Source organism: Salvelinus alpinus, chromosome 11 (assembly GCF_045679555.1).
Source record: "Salvelinus alpinus chromosome 11, SLU_Salpinus.1, whole genome shotgun sequence".
In the NCBI taxonomy this organism is placed as follows: domain Eukaryota; kingdom Metazoa; phylum Chordata; class Actinopteri; order Salmoniformes; family Salmonidae; genus Salvelinus; species Salvelinus alpinus.
In genome coordinates, this window is record NC_092096.1 from 1,458,805 (window position 1) to 1,476,529 (window position 17,725).

Genomic DNA, 17,725 nt, shown 5'->3' on the forward strand with positions numbered 1-17,725 from the left:
GAATGAACAGGGTGGGGGGTAGGGAATGAACAGGGTGGGGGTAGGGAATGAACAGGGTGGGGGGGTAGGGAATGAACAGGGTGGGGGTAGGGAATGAACAGGGTGGGGGGAATGAACAGGGTGGGGGTAGGGAATGAACAGGGTGGGGGGAATGAACAGGGTGGGGGTAGGGAATGAACAGGGTGGGGGGAATGAACAGGGTGGGGGGAATGAACAGGGTGGGGGTAGGGAATGAACAGGGTGGGGGGAATGAACAGGGTGGGGGTAGGGAATGAACAGGGTGGGGGGAATGAACAGGGTGGGGGGAATGAACAGGGTGGGGGAAGGGAATGAACAGGGTGGGGGGGAATGAACAGGGTGGGGGGAATGAACAGGGTGTGGGGTAGGGAATGAACAGGGTGGGGGGTAGGGAATGAACAGGGTGGGGGGAATGAACAGGGTGGGGGGGAATGAACAGGGTGGGGGGGTAGGGAATGAACAGGGTGGGGGGTAGGGAATGAACAGGGTGGGGGGGAATGAACAGGGTGGGGGGAATGAACAGGGTGGGGGGAATGAACAGGGTGGGGGGAATGAACAGGGTGGGGGGAATGAACAGGGTGGGGGGAATGAACAGGGTGGGGGGGAATGAACAGGGTGGGGGGTAGGGAATGAACAGGGTGGGGGGAATGAACAGGGTGGGGGGAATGAACAGGGTGGGGGGTAGGGAATGAACAGGGTGGGGGGAATGAACAGGGTGGGGGGAATGAACAGGGTGGGGGGGAATGAACAGGGTGGGGGGAATGAACAGGGTGGGGGGGAATGAACAGGGTGGGGGGGAATGAACAGGGTGGGGGGAATGAACAGGGTGGGGGGAAATGAACAGGGTGGGGGGAATGAACAGGGTGGGGGGAATGAACAGGGTGGGGGGAATGAACAGGGTGGGGGGAATGAACAGGGTGGGGGGAATGAACAGGGTGGGGGGAATGAACAGGGTGGGGGGGAATGAACAGGGTGGGGGGGAATGAACAGGGTGGGGGGAATGAACAGGGTGGGGGGAATGAACAGGGTGGGGGGAATGAACAGGGTGGGGGGGAATGAACAGGGTGGGTGTTGGCTAGCGGTGAAGCATAAAGTGAACTGTTGAAGATTGATCCAAAGCCCATCCAAAGGTAATCCACAGTGGGACAGTAAGGGACTCATAAATCTCTGGAGTCCACCTCCTCCCTCCCTCCTCCCTCCCCCCTACCTCCCTCCTCCCTCCCCCCTACCTCCCTCCTCCCTCCCCCCTACCTCCCTCTTCCTCCTCATTGAAAAACAATGTGCAAATCATCAATTGAATTTAAATTCACGTCCTGAATAGACTACTGAATTAGGAACCAAACGTAGCCTAGTGGTTAGAGCAGGTAGCCTAGTGGTTAGAGCAGGTAGCCTAGTGGTTAGAGCAGGTAGCCCAGTGGTTAGAGCAGGTAGCCTAGTGGTTAGAGCAGGTAGCCTAGTGGTTAGAGCAGGTAGCCTAGTGGTTAGAGCAGGTAGCCTAGTGGTTAGAGCAGGTAGCCTAGTGGTTAGAGCAGGTAGCCTAGTGGTTAGAGCAGGTAGCCCAGTGGTTAGAGCAGGTAGCCTAGTGGTTAGAGCAGGTAGCCTAGTGGTTAGAGCAGGTAGCCTAGTGGTTAGAGCAGGTAGCCTAGTGGTTAGAGCAGGTAGCCTAGTGGTTAGAGCAGGTAGCCTAGTGGTTAGAGCAGGTAGCCCAGTGGTTAGAGCAGGTAGCCTAGTGGTTAGAGCAGGTAGCCTAGTGGTTAGAGCAGGTAGCCTAGTGGTTAGAGCAGGTAGCCTAGTGGTTAGAGCAGGTAGCCTAGTGGTTAGAGCAGGTAGCCTAGTGGTTAGAGCAGGTAGCCTAGTGGTTAGAGCAGGTAGCCTAGTGGTTAGAGCAGGTAGCCCAGTGGTTAGAGCAGGTAGCCTAGTGGTTAGAGCAGGTAGCCTAGTGGTTAGAGCAGGTAGCCTAGTGGTTAGAGCAGGTAGCCTAGTGGTTAGAGCAGGTAGCCTAGTGGTTAGAGCAGGTAGCCTAGTGGTTAGAGCCTAGTGGTAGAGCAGGTAGCCTAGTGGTTAGAGCAGGTAGCCTAGTGGTTAGAGCAGGTAGCCTAGTGGTTAGAGCAGGTAGCCTAGTGGTTAGAGCCTAGTGGTTAGAGCAGGTAGCCTAGTGGTTAGAGCAGGTAGCCTAGTGGTTAGAGCCTAGTGGTTAGAGCAGGTAGCCTAGTGGTTAGAGCAGGTAGCCTAGTGGTTAGAGCCTAGTGGTTAGAGCAGGTAGCCTAGTGGTTAGAGCAGGTAGCCTAGTGGTTAGAGCAGGTAGCCTAGTGGTTAGAGCAGGTAGCCTAGTGGTTAGAGCAGGTAGCCTAGTGGTTAGAGCAGGTAGCCTAGTGGTTAGAGCCTAGTGGTTAGAGCAGGTAGCCTAGTGGTTAGAGCAGGTAGCCTAGTGGTTAGAGCCTAGTGGTTAGAGCAGGTAGCCTAGTGGTTAGAGCAGGTAGCCTAGTGGTTAGAGCCTAGTGGTTAGAGCAGGTAGCCTAGTGGTTAGAGCAGGTAGCCTAGTGGTTAGAGCAGGTAGCCTAGTGGTTAGAGCAGGTAGCCTAGTGGTTAGAGCAGGTAGCCTAGTGGTTAGAGCAGGTAGCCTAGTGGTTAGAGCCTAGTGGTTAGAGCAGGTAGCCTAGTGGTTAGAGCCTAGTGGGTAGAGCAGGTAGCCTAGTGGTTAGAGCAGGTAGCCTAGTGGTTAGAGCAGGTAGCCTAGTGGTTAGAGCAGGTAGCCTAGTGGTTAGAGCAGGTAGCCTAGTGGTTAGAGCCTAGTGGGTAGAGCAGGTAGCCTAGTGGTTAGAGCAGGTAGCCTAGTGGTTAGAGCAGGTAGCCTAGTGGTTAGAGCAGGTAGCCTAGTGGTTAGAGCAGGTAGCCTAGTGGTTAGAGCAGGTAGCCTAGTGGGTAGAGCAGGTAGCCTAGTGGTTAGAGCAGGTAGCCTAGTGGGTAGAGCAGGTAGCCTAGTGGTTAGAGCAGGTAGCCTAGTGGGTAGAGCAGGTAGCCTAGTGGGTAGAGCAGGTAGCCTAGTGGTTAGAGCAGGTAGCCTAGTGGTTAGAGCAGGTAGCCTAGTGGTTAGAGCAGGTAGCCTAGTGGTTAGAGCCTAGTGGTTAGAGCAGGTAGCCTAGTGGTTAGAGCAGGTAGCCTAGTGGTTAGAGCAGGTAGCCTAGTGGTTAGAGCCTAGTGGTTAGAGCAGGTAGCCTAGTGGTTAGAGCAGGTAGCCTAGTGGTTAGAGCAGGTAGCCTAGTGGTTAGAGCAGGTAGCCTAGTGGGTAGAGCAGGTAGCCTAGTGGTTAGAGCCTAGTGGTTAGAGCAGGTAGCCTAGTGGTTAGAGCCTAGTGGTTAGAGCAGGTAGCCTAGTGGTTAGAGCCTAGTGGTTAGAGCAGGTAGCCTAGTGGGTAGAGCAGGTAGCCTAGTGGGTAGAGCAGGTAGCCTAGTGGTAGAGCAGGTAGCCTAGTGGTTAGAGCAGGTAGCCTAGTGGTTAGAGCAGGTAGCCCAGTGGTTAGAGCAGGTAGCCCAGTGGTTAGAGCAGGTAGCCCAGTGGTTAGAGCAGGTAGCCTAGTGGTTAGAGCAGGTAGCCTAGTGGTTAGAGCAGGTAGCCTAGTGGTTAGAGCAGGTAGCCTAGTGGGTAGAGCAGGTAGCCTAGTGGTTAGAGCAGGTCGTTTAGTGGTTAGAGCAGGTAGCCTAGTGGTTAGAGTAGGTAGCTTAGTGGTTAGAGCAGGTAGCCTAGTGGTTAGAGCAGGTAGCCTAGCGGTTAGAGCAGGTAGCCTAGTGGGTAGAGCAGGTAGCCTAGTGGGTAGAGCAGGTAGCCTAGTGGTTAGAGCAGGTAGCCTAGTGGTTAGAGCAGGTAGCCTAGTGGTTAGAGCAGGTAGCCTAGTGGTTAGAGCCTAGTGGTTAGAGCAGGTAGCCTAGTGGTTAGAGCAGGTAGCCTAGTGGTTAGAGCAGGTAGCCTAGTGGTTAGAGCCTAGTGGTTAGAGCAGGTAGCCTAGTGGTTAGAGCAGGTAGCCTAGTGGTTAGAGCAGGTAGCCTAGTGGTTAGAGCAGGTAGCCTAGTGGGTAGAGCAGGTAGCCTAGTGGTTAGAGCCTAGTGGTTAGAGCAGGTAGCCTAGTGGTTAGAGCCTAGTGGTTAGAGCAGGTAGCCTAGTGGTTAGAGCCTAGTGGTTAGAGCAGGTAGCCTAGTGGGTAGAGCAGGTAGCCTAGTGGGTAGAGCAGGTAGCCTAGTGGTAGAGCAGGTAGCCTAGTGGTTAGAGCAGGTAGCCTAGTGGTTAGAGCAGGTAGCCCAGTGGTTAGAGCAGGTAGCCCAGTGGTTAGAGCAGGTAGCCCAGTGGTTAGAGCAGGTAGCCTAGTGGTTAGAGCAGGTAGCCTAGTGGTTAGAGCAGGTAGCCTAGTGGTTAGAGCAGGTAGCCTAGTGGGTAGAGCAGGTAGCCTAGTGGTTAGAGCAGGTCGTTTAGTGGTTAGAGCAGGTAGCCTAGTGGTTAGAGTAGGTAGCTTAGTGGTTAGAGCAGGTAGCCTAGTGGTTAGAGCAGGTAGCCTAGCGGTTAGAGCAGGTAGCCTAGTGGTTAGAGCAGGAAGCCTAGTGGTTAGAGCAGGTAGCCTAGTGGTTAGAGCAGGTAGCCTAGTGGTTAGAGCAGGTAGCCTAGTGGTTAGAGCAGGTATCCTAGTGGTTAGAGCGTTGGGCCAGTAACCAGCAGGTAGCCTAGTGGTTAGAGCGTTGGGCCAGTAACCAGCAGGTAGCCTAGTGGTTAGAGCGTTGGACTAGTAACCAGCAGGTAGCCTAGTGGTTAGAGCGTTGGGCCAGTAACCAGCAGGTAGCCTAGTGGTTAGAGCGTTGGGCCAGTAACCAGCAGGTAGCCTAGTGGTTAGAGCGTTGGGCCAGTAACCAGCAGGTAGCCTAGTGGTTAGAGCGTTGGGCCAGTAACCAGCAGGTAGCCTAGTGGTTAGAGCGTTGGGCCAGTAACCAGCAGGTAGCCTAGTGGTTAGAGCGTTGGGCCAGTAACCAGCAGGTAGCCTAGTGGTTAGAGCGTTGGACTAGTAACCAGCAGGTAGCCTAGTGGTTAGAGTGTTGGACTAGTAACCAGCAGGTAGCCTAGTGGTTAGAGCGTTGGGCCAGTAACCAGCAGCGTAGCCTAGTGGTTAGAGCGTTGGGCCAGTAACCAGCAGGTAGTCTAGTGGTTAGAGCGTTGGGCCAGTAACCAGCAGGTAGCCTAGTGGTTAGAGCGTTGGGCCAGTAACCGGAAGATTGCTGGATCGAATCCCTGCGCTGACAAGGTAAAAATCTGTTGTTCTGCCGCTGAGCAAGGCAGTTAACCCACTGTTCCCCCGGGCCCTGAGTAAGGCAGTTAACCCACTGTTCCCCGGGCCCTGAGCAAGACAGTTAACCCACTGTTCCCCGGGCCCTGAGCAAGGCAGTTAACCCACTGTTCCCCGGGCCCTGAGCAAGGCAGTTAACCCACTGTTCCCCGGGCCCTGAGCAAGGCAGTTAACCCACTGTTCCCCGGGCCCTGAGCAAGGCAGTTAACCCACTGTTCCCCGGGCCCTGAGCAAGGCAGTTAACCCACTGTTCCCCGGGCGCCGAAGACGTGGATGTTGACTAAGGCAGACCTCCGCACCTCTCTGATTCAGAGGTGTTTGTGGGTTAAATGCAGAAGACACATTTCAGTTGAATACATTCAGTTGGACAACTGACTAGGTATCCCCCTTTCCCAAACAGAAGAAAACTTACTTGAAACAGGGAGGGACTAACTGACCTTGTCCAATAAGAAACACTCATTTTAGTTTTGCTAGTGGGTCCTAATGAATACAACCCCCTTAGCAGAAGCAACAGGAAGCACAATTACACCCCAACAGGAAACGATGAGGTAGCCTCACCTTTGAACTTGTGGAAGACGGCCCAGAGCTCAGCGATGTCCGTAGCGAAGGTGATATCCGTGTCCAGGACGATGACTTTCTGCAGGTCCGGGGGTAAGGTCTTGGTGAGCACCAGCTTCATCAGACCGTAGATACCTGAGTAGTGCTTGTTGGGGATCCATGACACCTCAGCCTGACAGAAGAGAAGGAGGTAGAGGGTTAACAGACACGAACCAGATAGTCTTGTTGAGGAACCATGTCACCTCAGGTGTTAACAGACACGAACCAGACAGTCTTGTTGAGGAACCATGATACCTCAGGTGTTAACAGACACTAACCAGACAGTCTTGTTGAGGAACCATGATACCTCAGGTATTAACAGACACGAACCAGACAGTCTTGTTGAGGAACCATGATACCTCAGGTGTTAACAGACACTAACCAGACAGTCTTGTTGAGGAACCATGATACCTCAGGTGTTAACAGACACTAACCAGACAGTCTTGTTGAGGAACCATGATACATCAGGTGTTAACAGACACTAACCAGACAGTCTTGTTGAGGAACCATGATACCTCAGGTGTTAACAGACACTAACCAGACAGTCTTGTTGAGGAACCATGATACCTCAGGTGTTAACAGACACTAACCAGACAGTCTTGTTGAGGAACCATGATACCTCAGGTATTAACAGACACGAACCAGACAGTCTTGTTAAGGAACCATGATACCTCAGGTGTTAACAGACACTAACCAGACAGTCTTGTTGAGGAACCATGATACCTCAGGTATTAACAGACACGAACCAGACAGTCTTGTTGAGGAACCATGATACCTCAGGTGTTAACAGAGACTAACCAGACAGTCTTGTAGAGGAACCATGATACCTCAGGTGTTAACAGACACGAACCAGACAGTCTTGTTGAGGAACCATGATACCTCAGGTGTTAACAGACACGAACCAGACAGTCTTGTTGAGGAACCATGATACCTCAGGTGTTAACAGACACGAACCAGACAGTCTTGTTGAGGAACCATGATACCTCAGGTGTTAACAGACACGAACCAGACAGTCTTGTTGAGGAACCATGATACCTCAGGTGTTAACAGACACGAACCAGACAGTCTTGTTGAGGAACCATGATACCTCAGGTGTTAACGGACACACACCAGACAGTCTTGTTGAGGAACCATGATACCTCAGGTATTAACAGACACGAACCAGACAGTCTTGTTGAGGAACCATGATACCTCAGGTGTTAACAGACACGAACCAGACAGTCTTGTTGAGGAACCATGACACCTCAGGTATTAACAGACACGAACCAGACAGTCTTGTTGAGGAACCATGATACCTCAGGTGTTAACAGACACGAACCAGACAGTCTTGTTGAGGAACCATGATACCTCAGGTGTTAACAGACACGAACCAGACAGTCTTGTTGAGGAACCATGATACCTCAGGTGTTAACAGACACGAACCAGACAGTCTTGTTGAGGAACCATGATACCTCAGGTGTTAACAGACACTAACCAGACAGTCTTGTTGAGGAACCATGATACCTCAGGGGTTAACAGACACGAACCAGACAGTCTTGACGAGGAACCATGATACCTCAGATATTAACAGACACGAACCAGACAGTCTTGTTGAGGAACCATGATACCTCAGGTATTAACAGACACAAACCAGACAGTCTTGTTGAGGAACCATGACACCTCAGGTGTTAACAGACACGAACCAGACAGTCTTGATGAGGAACCATGATACCTCAGGTATTAACAGACACGAACCAGACAGTCTTGTTGAGGAACCATGATACCTCAGGTGTTAACAGACACGAACCAGACAGTCTTGTTGAGGAACCATGATACCTCAGGTGTTAACAGACACGAACCAGACAGTCTTGTTGAGGAACCATGATACCTCAGGTGTAAACAGACACGAACCAGACAGTCTTGTTGAGTTGGAGAAAGGCGAGGTGCAGAATCTCTCTAATGATGATCACAGAAGGAGTAGTTGTTTTGTGAAGTGAGCTGTTGACGTGTGTGTCTCACCTTGAGTTCGTCTGCGTCGTAGAAGTCGACCCTGACAGCAGGGACCATCCAGGTATGGAACAGGGACGCTAGGATCTGCTGGGCAGTAGAGTCTGTTATGATGTGGAAGTGGAGAGGGTTTCGCCTGCAAAAAGACAACACGCACACACACACACACACACACACACACACACACACACACACACACACACACACACACACACACACACACACACACACACACACACACACACACACACACACACACACACACACACACACACACACACACACACAAAAAGGAGGGAGGGAGATGGTGAGACTCAGAGCAGAAGCGCAATACTTTGAAGTAGAAATTGAAAACAACATGAAACCTCTGGATATAAACACACAGAATAACATGAAACCTCTGAATATAAACACACAGAATAACATGTCAATTAGGGAGATTATATACAGTAATCCTCCTACTAACTACTGGCTGCATACATCACTGTGATCAAGAGGAATTGGTCAGTTTCAAGCTGTGTCCACACACCGTTTCTCTGATTCAATCAAAGGAATACTAAACATGTCTATAAACATGATAAATATGTTGCTGGCAGTCAGATAACACGTCTATAACATGATATATCTGCTCAGGTAACACGTCTATAACATGATATATCTGATCAGATAACAAGTCTATAACATGATATATCTACTCAGATAACACGTCTATAACATGATATATCTGATCAGATAACAAGTCTACATCTACAAGGCTGACAGTCTGTGTATTGAGCTGTGAGAGCTTGAGAGAGGAGAAACACACACGCTGTCACGACTTCCGCCAAAGTCGGTCCCTCTCCTTGCGACGTTCGGAGGTCGATGTCACCGGTCTTCTAGCCATCGCCGATCCACCGTTCATTTTCCATTTGTTTTGTCTTGTTTTCCCACACACCTGGTTTCAAGCCCATCAATTACATGTTGTGTATTTAACCCTCTGTTCCCCATCATGTCCTTGTCCGGTATTGCTTATTGTAAGGGCTTGTGCACGTTATGTTCAGTAGGTGTTTCCTATGGTTCTGTTGAAGCTGTCAAACAGAATCACAGCCAGTGTTTGGTCTTGCCTCGGTCTCTGCTCTGGGCTGTCAAACAGAATCACAGCCAGTGTTTGGTCTTGCCTCGGTCTCTGCTCTGGGCTGTCAAAAAGAATCACAGCCAGTGTTTGGTCTTGCCTCGGTCTCTGCTCTGGGCTGTCAAACAGAATCACAGCCAGTGTTTGGTCTTGCCTCGGTCTCTGCTCTGGGCTGTCAAACAGAATCACAGCCAGTGTTTGGTCTTGCCTCGGTCTCTGCTCTGGGCTGTCAAACAGAATCACAGCCAGTGTTTGGTCTTGCCTCGGTCTCTGCTATAGGCTGTCAGACAGAATCACAGCCAGTGTTTGGTCTTGCCTCGGTCTCTGCTCTGGGCTGTCAAACAGAATCACAGCCAGTGTTTGGTCTTGCCTCGGTCTCTGCTCTGGGCTGTCAGACAGAATCAGAGCCAGTGTTTGGTCTTGCCTCGGTCTCTGCTCTGGGCTGTCAAACAGAATCACAGCCAGTGTATGGTCTTGCTTCGGTCTCTGCTCTGGGCTGTCAGACAGAATCACATCCAGTGTTTGGTCTTGCCTCGGTCTCTGCTATAGGCTGTCAGACAGAATCACAGCCAGTGTTTGGTCTTGCCTCGGTCTCTGCTATAGGCTGTCAGACAGAATCACAGCCAGTGTTTGGTCTTGCCTCGGGTCTCTGCTATAGGCTGTCAGACAGAATCACAGCCAGTGTTTGGTCTTGCCTCGGTCTCTGCTCTGGGCTGTCAAACAGAATTCCATCCCTGGGATGTAATACAATGTCTAGACCCAGGATGACATACACCAGGGATGACAGGATAAACTCCTCGTCTATAATCCATTCCATTCAGAATATTCTTCAAACATCTACAGAATAACAATGTGTCTGATCCACACAGAATAACAATGTGTCTGATCTACAGAATAACAATGTGTCTGATCCACACAGAATAACAATAACAATGTGTCTGATCGTGTCTGATCCACACAGAATAACAATGTGTCTGATCTACAGAATAACAATGTGTCTGATCTACAGAATAACAATGTGTCTGATCTACAGAATAACAATGTGTCTGATCTACAGAATAACAATGTGTCTGATCTACAGAATAACAATGTGTCTGATCTACAGAATAACAATGTGTCTGATCTACAGAATAACAATGTGTCTGATCTACAGAATAACAATGTGTCTGATCTACAGAATAACAATGTGTCTGATCTACAGAATAACAATGTGTCTGATCTACACAGAATAACAATGTGTCTGATCCACACAGAATAACAATGTGTCTGATCTACAGAATAACAATGTGTCTGATCTACAGAATAACAATGTGTCTGATCTACAGAATAACAATGTGTCTGATCTACAGAATAACAATGTGTCTGATCTACAGAATAACAATGTGTCTGATCTACAGAATAACAATGTGTCTGATCTACAGAATAACAATGTGTCTGATCTACAGAATAACAATGTGTCTGAACTACAGAATAACAATGTGTCTGATCCACACAGAATAACAATGTGTCTGATCTACAGAATAACAATGTGTCTGATCTACAGAATAACAATGTGTCTGATCTACAGAATAACAATGTGTCTGATCTACAGAATAACAATGTGGCTGATCCCCACAGAATAACAATGTGTCTGATCTACACAGAATAACAATGTGTCTGATCCACACAGAATAACAATGTGTCTGATCTACAGAATAACAATGTGTCTGATCTACAGAATAACAATGTGTCTGATCTACAGAATAACAATGTGTCTGAACTACAGAATAACAATGTGTCTGATCCACACAGAATAACAATGTGTCTGATCTACAGAATAACAATGTGTCTGATCTACAGAATAACAATGTGTCTGATCTACAGAATAACAATGTGTCTGATCTACAGAATAACAATGTGTCTGATCTACAGAATAACAATGTGTCTGATCTACAGAATAACAATGTGTCTGATCCACAGAATAACAATGTGTCTGATCTACAGAATAACAATGTGTCTGATCTACAGAATAACAATGTGTCTGATCTACAGAATAACAATGTGTCTGATCTACAGAATAACAATGTGTCTGATCTACAGAATAACAATGTGTCTGATCTACAGAATAACAATGTGTCTGATCCACACAGAATAACAATGTGTCTGATCTACAGAATAACAATGTGTCTGATCTACAGAATAACAATGTGTCTGATCTACAGAATAACAATGTGTCTGATCTACAGAATAACAATGTGTCTGATCTACAGAATAACAATGTGTCTGATCCACAGAATCAGTTACGCAATTATTTTCCCGAAACGGACGACACTCGAATCATAACTCACATTACTGCTGTAACTCATACATCATAACGGACGTTAGTTCTCTAACTCATATATCAAACTGTACAACCCAGTTCCTACATTTGAACATAAAAATGGTGCTACATTTGAACAACAAAGCTGTGCTACATTTTATATCTGGGACCCTCAGGATGACAAATCAGATCAAGATTACTGAATGTAAGTACATTATTTACCTTCAGAGGTGAATGTATCAAACCAGTTGCCGTGATAAAAATGTTTTGTTGTTGTGCCCTCTCCTCAAACAATAGCACGGTACTTTTTCACAGTAATAGCTACTGTAAATTGGACACTGCAGTTAGATTAACAAGAATTTAAGCTTTCTGCCAATATAAGACATGTCCATGTCCCGGAAAGTTGGCTGTAGTATACAACGTCATTCTAGTCACATTAGCAACAACCGTACCGGTTTAGGGACACCCATCCCGTTGAGGTTATTAATGTAGAGGTGTTTAGCAACGTATTCTGTTCTTATTTACAATAAAAATCTCTCGCTCTCTCACACACACACACACACACACACACACACACACACACACACACACACACACACACACACACACACACACACACACACACACACACACACACACACACACACACACACACACACACACACACACACACAGCTAGGGGGTTCACGGAGGTGGTGGCGTTGCCATGCAACCGAGAGTAGGCGGCAGCATATACAGACTGCTGAGAGGGCTGCAGACAGGCCCAGCTGTGTTTGTACCTACCTGTGAAAAAGGACAGACTTGACGAGTGTCACCACATCACGACTGGCGTTGTACCCGGCACACACGATGGCCACGTGAATGGTCTGAGAGGAGAGAGAGAGAGAGAACGGAAGAGAGAGACAGCGGGGGAGACAGAGAGAGAGAGATCGAGGTAGAGAGAGAGAGATCGGAAGAGAGACAGCGGGGGAGAGAGAGATACAGTGGGGGAGAGAGAGAGAGGGAGAGAGAGAGAGGATGAGAGATAGAGAGGGATCGAGGGAGAGACAGATAGAGAGATAGAGAGGGATCGAGGGGGAGACAGATAGAGGGAGAGAGACAGATAGAGAGAGAGAGAGAGGGAGAGAGGGGGGGAGAGAGGGAGAGAGAGAGAAAGAAAGAGAGAGAGAGAGAGAGAGAGAGAGAGAGAGAGAGAGAGAGAGAGAGAGAAAGAGAAAGAGAGAGAGATAGAGAGAGAGAGATGAAGAAAGAGAGAGAGAGAGAGAGAGAGAAAGAAAGAGAAAGAGATAGAGAGAGAAAGAAAGAGAGAGAAAGAAAGAGAGATAGAGAGAGGTAGAGAGAGAGATAGAGAGAGGTAGAGAGAGAGAGGTAGAGAGAGAGAGGTAGAGAGAGAGAGAGAGAGAGAGAGAGAGAGAGAGAGAGAGAGAGAGAGAGAGAGAGAGAGAGAGAGAGAGAGAGAGAGAGAGAGAGAGAGAGAGAGAGAGAGAGGATGAGAGAAAGAGAAAGAGAGAGAGAGGATGAGAGGATGAGAGAAAGAGAGAGAGAGGATGAGAGAAAGAGAGAGAGGGGAAAGAACATTATTTTCCATTACATAATTTTCTACAAAGTCCAACATGATGTGTACTCTGCTTGTAGCAGTAACAGAACCCCTTATCACACGTCTCTGAACACTAAGCACCATTTAGTTGAGGTCATTATTTCAGAGGGAATAGTGTTTATCCCCCATCAAGACTAAATCCCACATTAGAACCCACTATAGTAGCACCAGGGGAAGAATACAGTATGTGATTTTACCAATAACTAGATCAAGCCCAGGGTTATTCATCTACTGTCCTCTAGGAACCAATCCAGTCTTGGAAAGTTCAACGTTAGCACGAGGCTAAAACCCCTTTATGTACAGCATGGGGGTTGTACATTTGGGTCACAGTATTGAACATTCGTTTCAGGACTGATGCCTGACTGAGTGTTGTCCTCGATGCTATTGTCTTGACGCTGATGAAGATTTAAACAAAAGTGCATTACAGGGTTGCTTGGGAGATACAAGGAGTCAAATCCTTAGTAGGAAAACTTTTTGTCATCGTTGTGATGACGCCAGATTGACTTTAGACCCAGTATAACGTTAGCCAGCTAACTAAGATCGCGGGGACAACAGTAACTTAGCTAGCTAACATTAGCATCGTTAGCCATTTTTAACAAACTTTGCTAGCTAACATTAGCATCGTTAGCCATTTTTAACAAGCTTTGCTAGCTAACATTAGCATCGTTAGCCATTTTTAACAAACTTTGCTAGCTAACATTAGCATCGTTAGCCATTTTTAACAAGCTTTGCTAGCTAACATTAGCATCGTTAGCCATTTTTAACAAGCTTTGCTAGCTAACATTAGCATCGTTAGACATTTTTAAAAACTTTGCTAGCTAATGACAACATTGATAATGGACTAACGGACTGTCTCTCTAAAGTACATTTGAAAGAATCACAATGACGGCAAAGTTGTTTCCGACTAATTATTTGCCTACTTTAGCAAATGTCAACGTATTTCCAGGCCACTGTAGTGTCATTTATATCAAACCATCATAATCCCTGTTCATAATGACCGGGCATCAGTCTACAATATGCTGCTGAGACGATAGAACGGTAAAAACAATGGTAACGACGCGACCGAGTGACTGAGGAACAACAAACACATCAACAGGGAGTCTAAATGCACAGCACCGCTCCTGTTGTCCTGTTGAGTTGAATTGGAAGATTCGTATATTTGGCAAACCTTATATGACTCCTATATGAATCCTGCTTAAGTCCATTTCAGTCTCTTCTACTGATGTGAGAGAAGAGTTTCAACAGCCTGACCCGAATTACGCCAAATTTTGACCTTTGACCCCAATTGTCATTTATTTGACCTCCTCTTTCATACAGCCTGTTCCAGCATCTCTCCTCTCTTCTCAAAGCCTTTCTTCCATCTCTCCTCTCTTCTCAAATCCTTTCTTCCATCTCTCCTCTCTTCTCAAATAATGTATTCCATCTCTCCTCTCTAAATGCCTGTAGTAGGGTGTCACCCAATCAGAGGGTTGTTGTAAAGCTGGGAGAAGGAGTGACTCAAACAGGTTCCTCATAGTCTCATCTCTCAAATAAATAAAACATCTCTGGTCTTCTCTAGAGACACACACTGTTAGTCCATTATCTATGGTCTTCTCTAGAGACACACACTGTTAGTCCATTATCTATGGTCTTCTCTAGAGACACACACTGTTAGTCCATTATCTATGGTCTTCTCTAGAGACACACACTGTTAGTCCATTATCTATGGTCTTCTCTACAAACACACACTGTTAGTCCATTATCTATGGTCTTCTCTACAAACACACACTGTTAGTCCATTATCTGTGGTCTTCTCTAGAAACACACCCTGTTAGTCCATTATCTATGGTCTTCTCTAGAGACACACACTGTTAGTCCATTATCTATGGTCTTCTCTAGAGACACACACTGTTAGTCCATTATCTATGGTCTTCTCTAGAGACACACACTGTTAGTACATTATCTATGGTCTTCTCTAGAGACACACACTGTTAGTCCATTATCTATGGTCTTCTCTAGAGACACACCCTGTTAGTCCATTATCTATGGTCTTCTCTAGAGACACACACTGTTAGTACATTATCTATGGTCTTCTCTAGAGACACACACTGTTAGTCCATTATCTATGGTCTTCTCTAGAGACACACACTGTTAGTCCATTATCTATGGTCTTCTCTAGAGACACACACTGTTAGTCCATTATCTATGGTCTTCTCTAGAGACACACACTGTTAGTCCATTATCTATGGTCTTCTCTAGAGACACACACTGTTAGTCCAATACGACCAGACCTTTAATACGACCAGACCTTTAATACGACCAGACCTTTAATACGACCAGACCTTTAATACGACCAGACCTTTAATACGACCAGACCTTTAATACGACCAGGCTTTAATACGACCAGACCTTTAATATGACCAGGCTTTAATACGACCAGGCTTTAATACGACCAGGCTTTAATATGACCAGGCTTTAATACGACCAGGCTTTAATACGACCAGACTTTTAATACGACCAGTCCTTTAATATGACCAGGCTTTAATACGACCAGTCCTTTAATATGACCAGGCTTTAATACGACCAGACCTTTAATACGACCAGACCTTTAATACGACCAGACCTTTAATACGACCAGATTTTAATACGACCAGACCTTTAATATGACCAGGCTTTAATACGACCAGGCTTTAATAGGATCAGGCTTTAATATGACCAGGCTTTAATATGACCAAACCTTTAATACGACCAGGCTTTAATACGACCAGACCTTTAATACGACCAGACCTTTAATACGACCAGACCTTTAATACGACCAGACCTTTAATACGACCAGACCTTTAATATGACCAGACCTTCAATACGACCAGACCTTTAATACGACCAGACCTTTAATATGACCAGGCTTTAATACGACCAGGCTTTAATAGGATCAGGCTTTAATATGACCAGGCTTTAATATGACCAAACCTTTAATACGACCAGGCTTTAATACGACCAGGCTTTAATACGACCAGACCTTTAATACGACCAGACCTTTAATACGACCAAACCTTTAATACGACCAGACCTTTAATACGACCAGACCTTTAATACGACCAGACCTTTAATATGACCAGACCTTCAATACGACCAGACCTTTAATATGACCAGACCTTCAATACGACCAGACCTTTAATACGACCAGACCTTTAATACGACCAGACCTTTAATACGACCAGACCTTTAATACGACCAGACCTTTAATACGACCAGGCTTTAATACGACCAGACCTTTAATACGACCAGGCTTTAATACGACCAGACCTTTAATACGACCAGACCTTTAATACGACCAGGCTTTAATATGACCAGACCTTTAATATGACCAGGTTTAATATGCCCAGACATTTAATACGACCAGACATTTAATACGACCAGGCTTTAATTAAAATCAAATTGTATTTGTCACATGCGCCGAATACAACCTTACCGTGAATTGCTTACTTACAATCCCTTAACCAACAAAGCAGTTCAAGAAATAGAGTTGGTAAAATATTTACTAAATTAACTAAAGTTTAAAAAATCTAATCAAATCAAAAGTAACACAATACATTTACATAACAATAACAAGTCTATATACAGGGGGTACCGATTCAATGTGCGGGGGTACAGGTTAGTCAAGGTCATTTGTAGAGTGACTATGCATAGATAATAAACAGTGAGTAGCAGCAGTGTAAAAACACAAGGGGGGGGTCAATGTAAATAGTCTGGGTAGCTATTTGATTAATTATTCAGGAGTCTTATGGCTGAATAAGAAGCTGTTAAGGAGCCTTTTGGTCCTAGACGTGGCGCTCCGGTACCGCTTGCCGTGCGATAGCAGAGAGAACAGTCTATGACTAGGGTGGCTGGAGTCTTTGACAATTTTTTCCCCAAGACTAACCAGTATGAAAATGTATATGCACTCACTACTGTAAGTTGCCTCTGGTAAATGACTAATTACAATAAAAAAGTAGATTACTGTATATATCAAATAGAAAGGTGATGTTTGGATGACGTTAAGTGAAGGTATAAAGTGAATGGACTACATGCAGTGCTGGAGGTTACTGGTGCATTGCTCTAGCTGGTAGAGAATCAATATCCATGTCCACAGTACTGTCAGGATCTGCTGTAGGAGGGTTAAACACCACAGTATTACTCTGTTACCCACTGCCACAGTACTGTCAGGATCACCTGTAGGAGGGGTAAACACCACAGTATTACTCTGTTACCCACTGCAGGCACAGTACTGTCAGGATCACCTGTAGGAGGGTTAAACACCACAGTATTACTCTGTTACCCACTGCAACCACAGTACTGTCAGGATCACCTGTAGGAGGGTTAAACACCACAGTATTACTCTGTTACCCACTGCAAACACAGTACTGTCAGGATCACCTGTAGGAGGCTTAAACACCACAGTATTACACAGGAGGGGTAAACACACTAAACATACGGTCTTATCTTATCTTATCTCCTCCTAGTGTAACTCACCTGACACTAGTCTACCAGTCTTATCTTATTTCCTCCTACTGTAACTCACCTGACACTAGTCTACCAGTCTTACTACCTCCTAGTGTAACTCACCTGACACTAGTCTACCAGTCTTATCTTATTACCTCCTAGTGTAACTCACCTGACACTAGTCTACCAGTCTTATCTTATCTTATTACCTCCTAGTGTAACTCACCTGACACTAGTCTACCAGTCTTATCTTATATCCTCCTAGTGTAACTCACCTGATACTAGTCTACCAGTATTATCTTATCCCCTCCTAGTGTAACTCACCTGATACTA

At 46.5% G+C, this 17,725-nt stretch overlaps 1 protein-coding gene across 2 annotated transcripts in view; it reads right to left on the minus strand.

The window, feature by feature from the left end:
* Positions 1 to 5,849: 5,849 nt before the first annotated feature.
* The window catches only part of LOC139533459 (xylosyl- and glucuronyltransferase LARGE1-like), a 113,009-nt gene continuing 101,133 nt past the window's right edge, over positions 5,850 to 17,725 (minus strand). For both annotated transcript variants that reach the window (XM_071331490.1, XM_071331489.1), the window contains exons 4-6: positions 12,118 to 12,200; positions 7,937 to 8,060; positions 5,850 to 6,071 (exon numbers count right to left, since the gene is read on the minus strand). In XM_071331490.1, the coding sequence (XP_071187591.1) occupies positions 5,865 to 6,071; positions 7,937 to 8,060; positions 12,118 to 12,200 (414 nt within the window). In that variant the 3' untranslated portion in view covers positions 5,850 to 5,864. The remainder of the gene's footprint in view (positions 6,072 to 7,936; positions 8,061 to 12,117; positions 12,201 to 17,725) is intronic.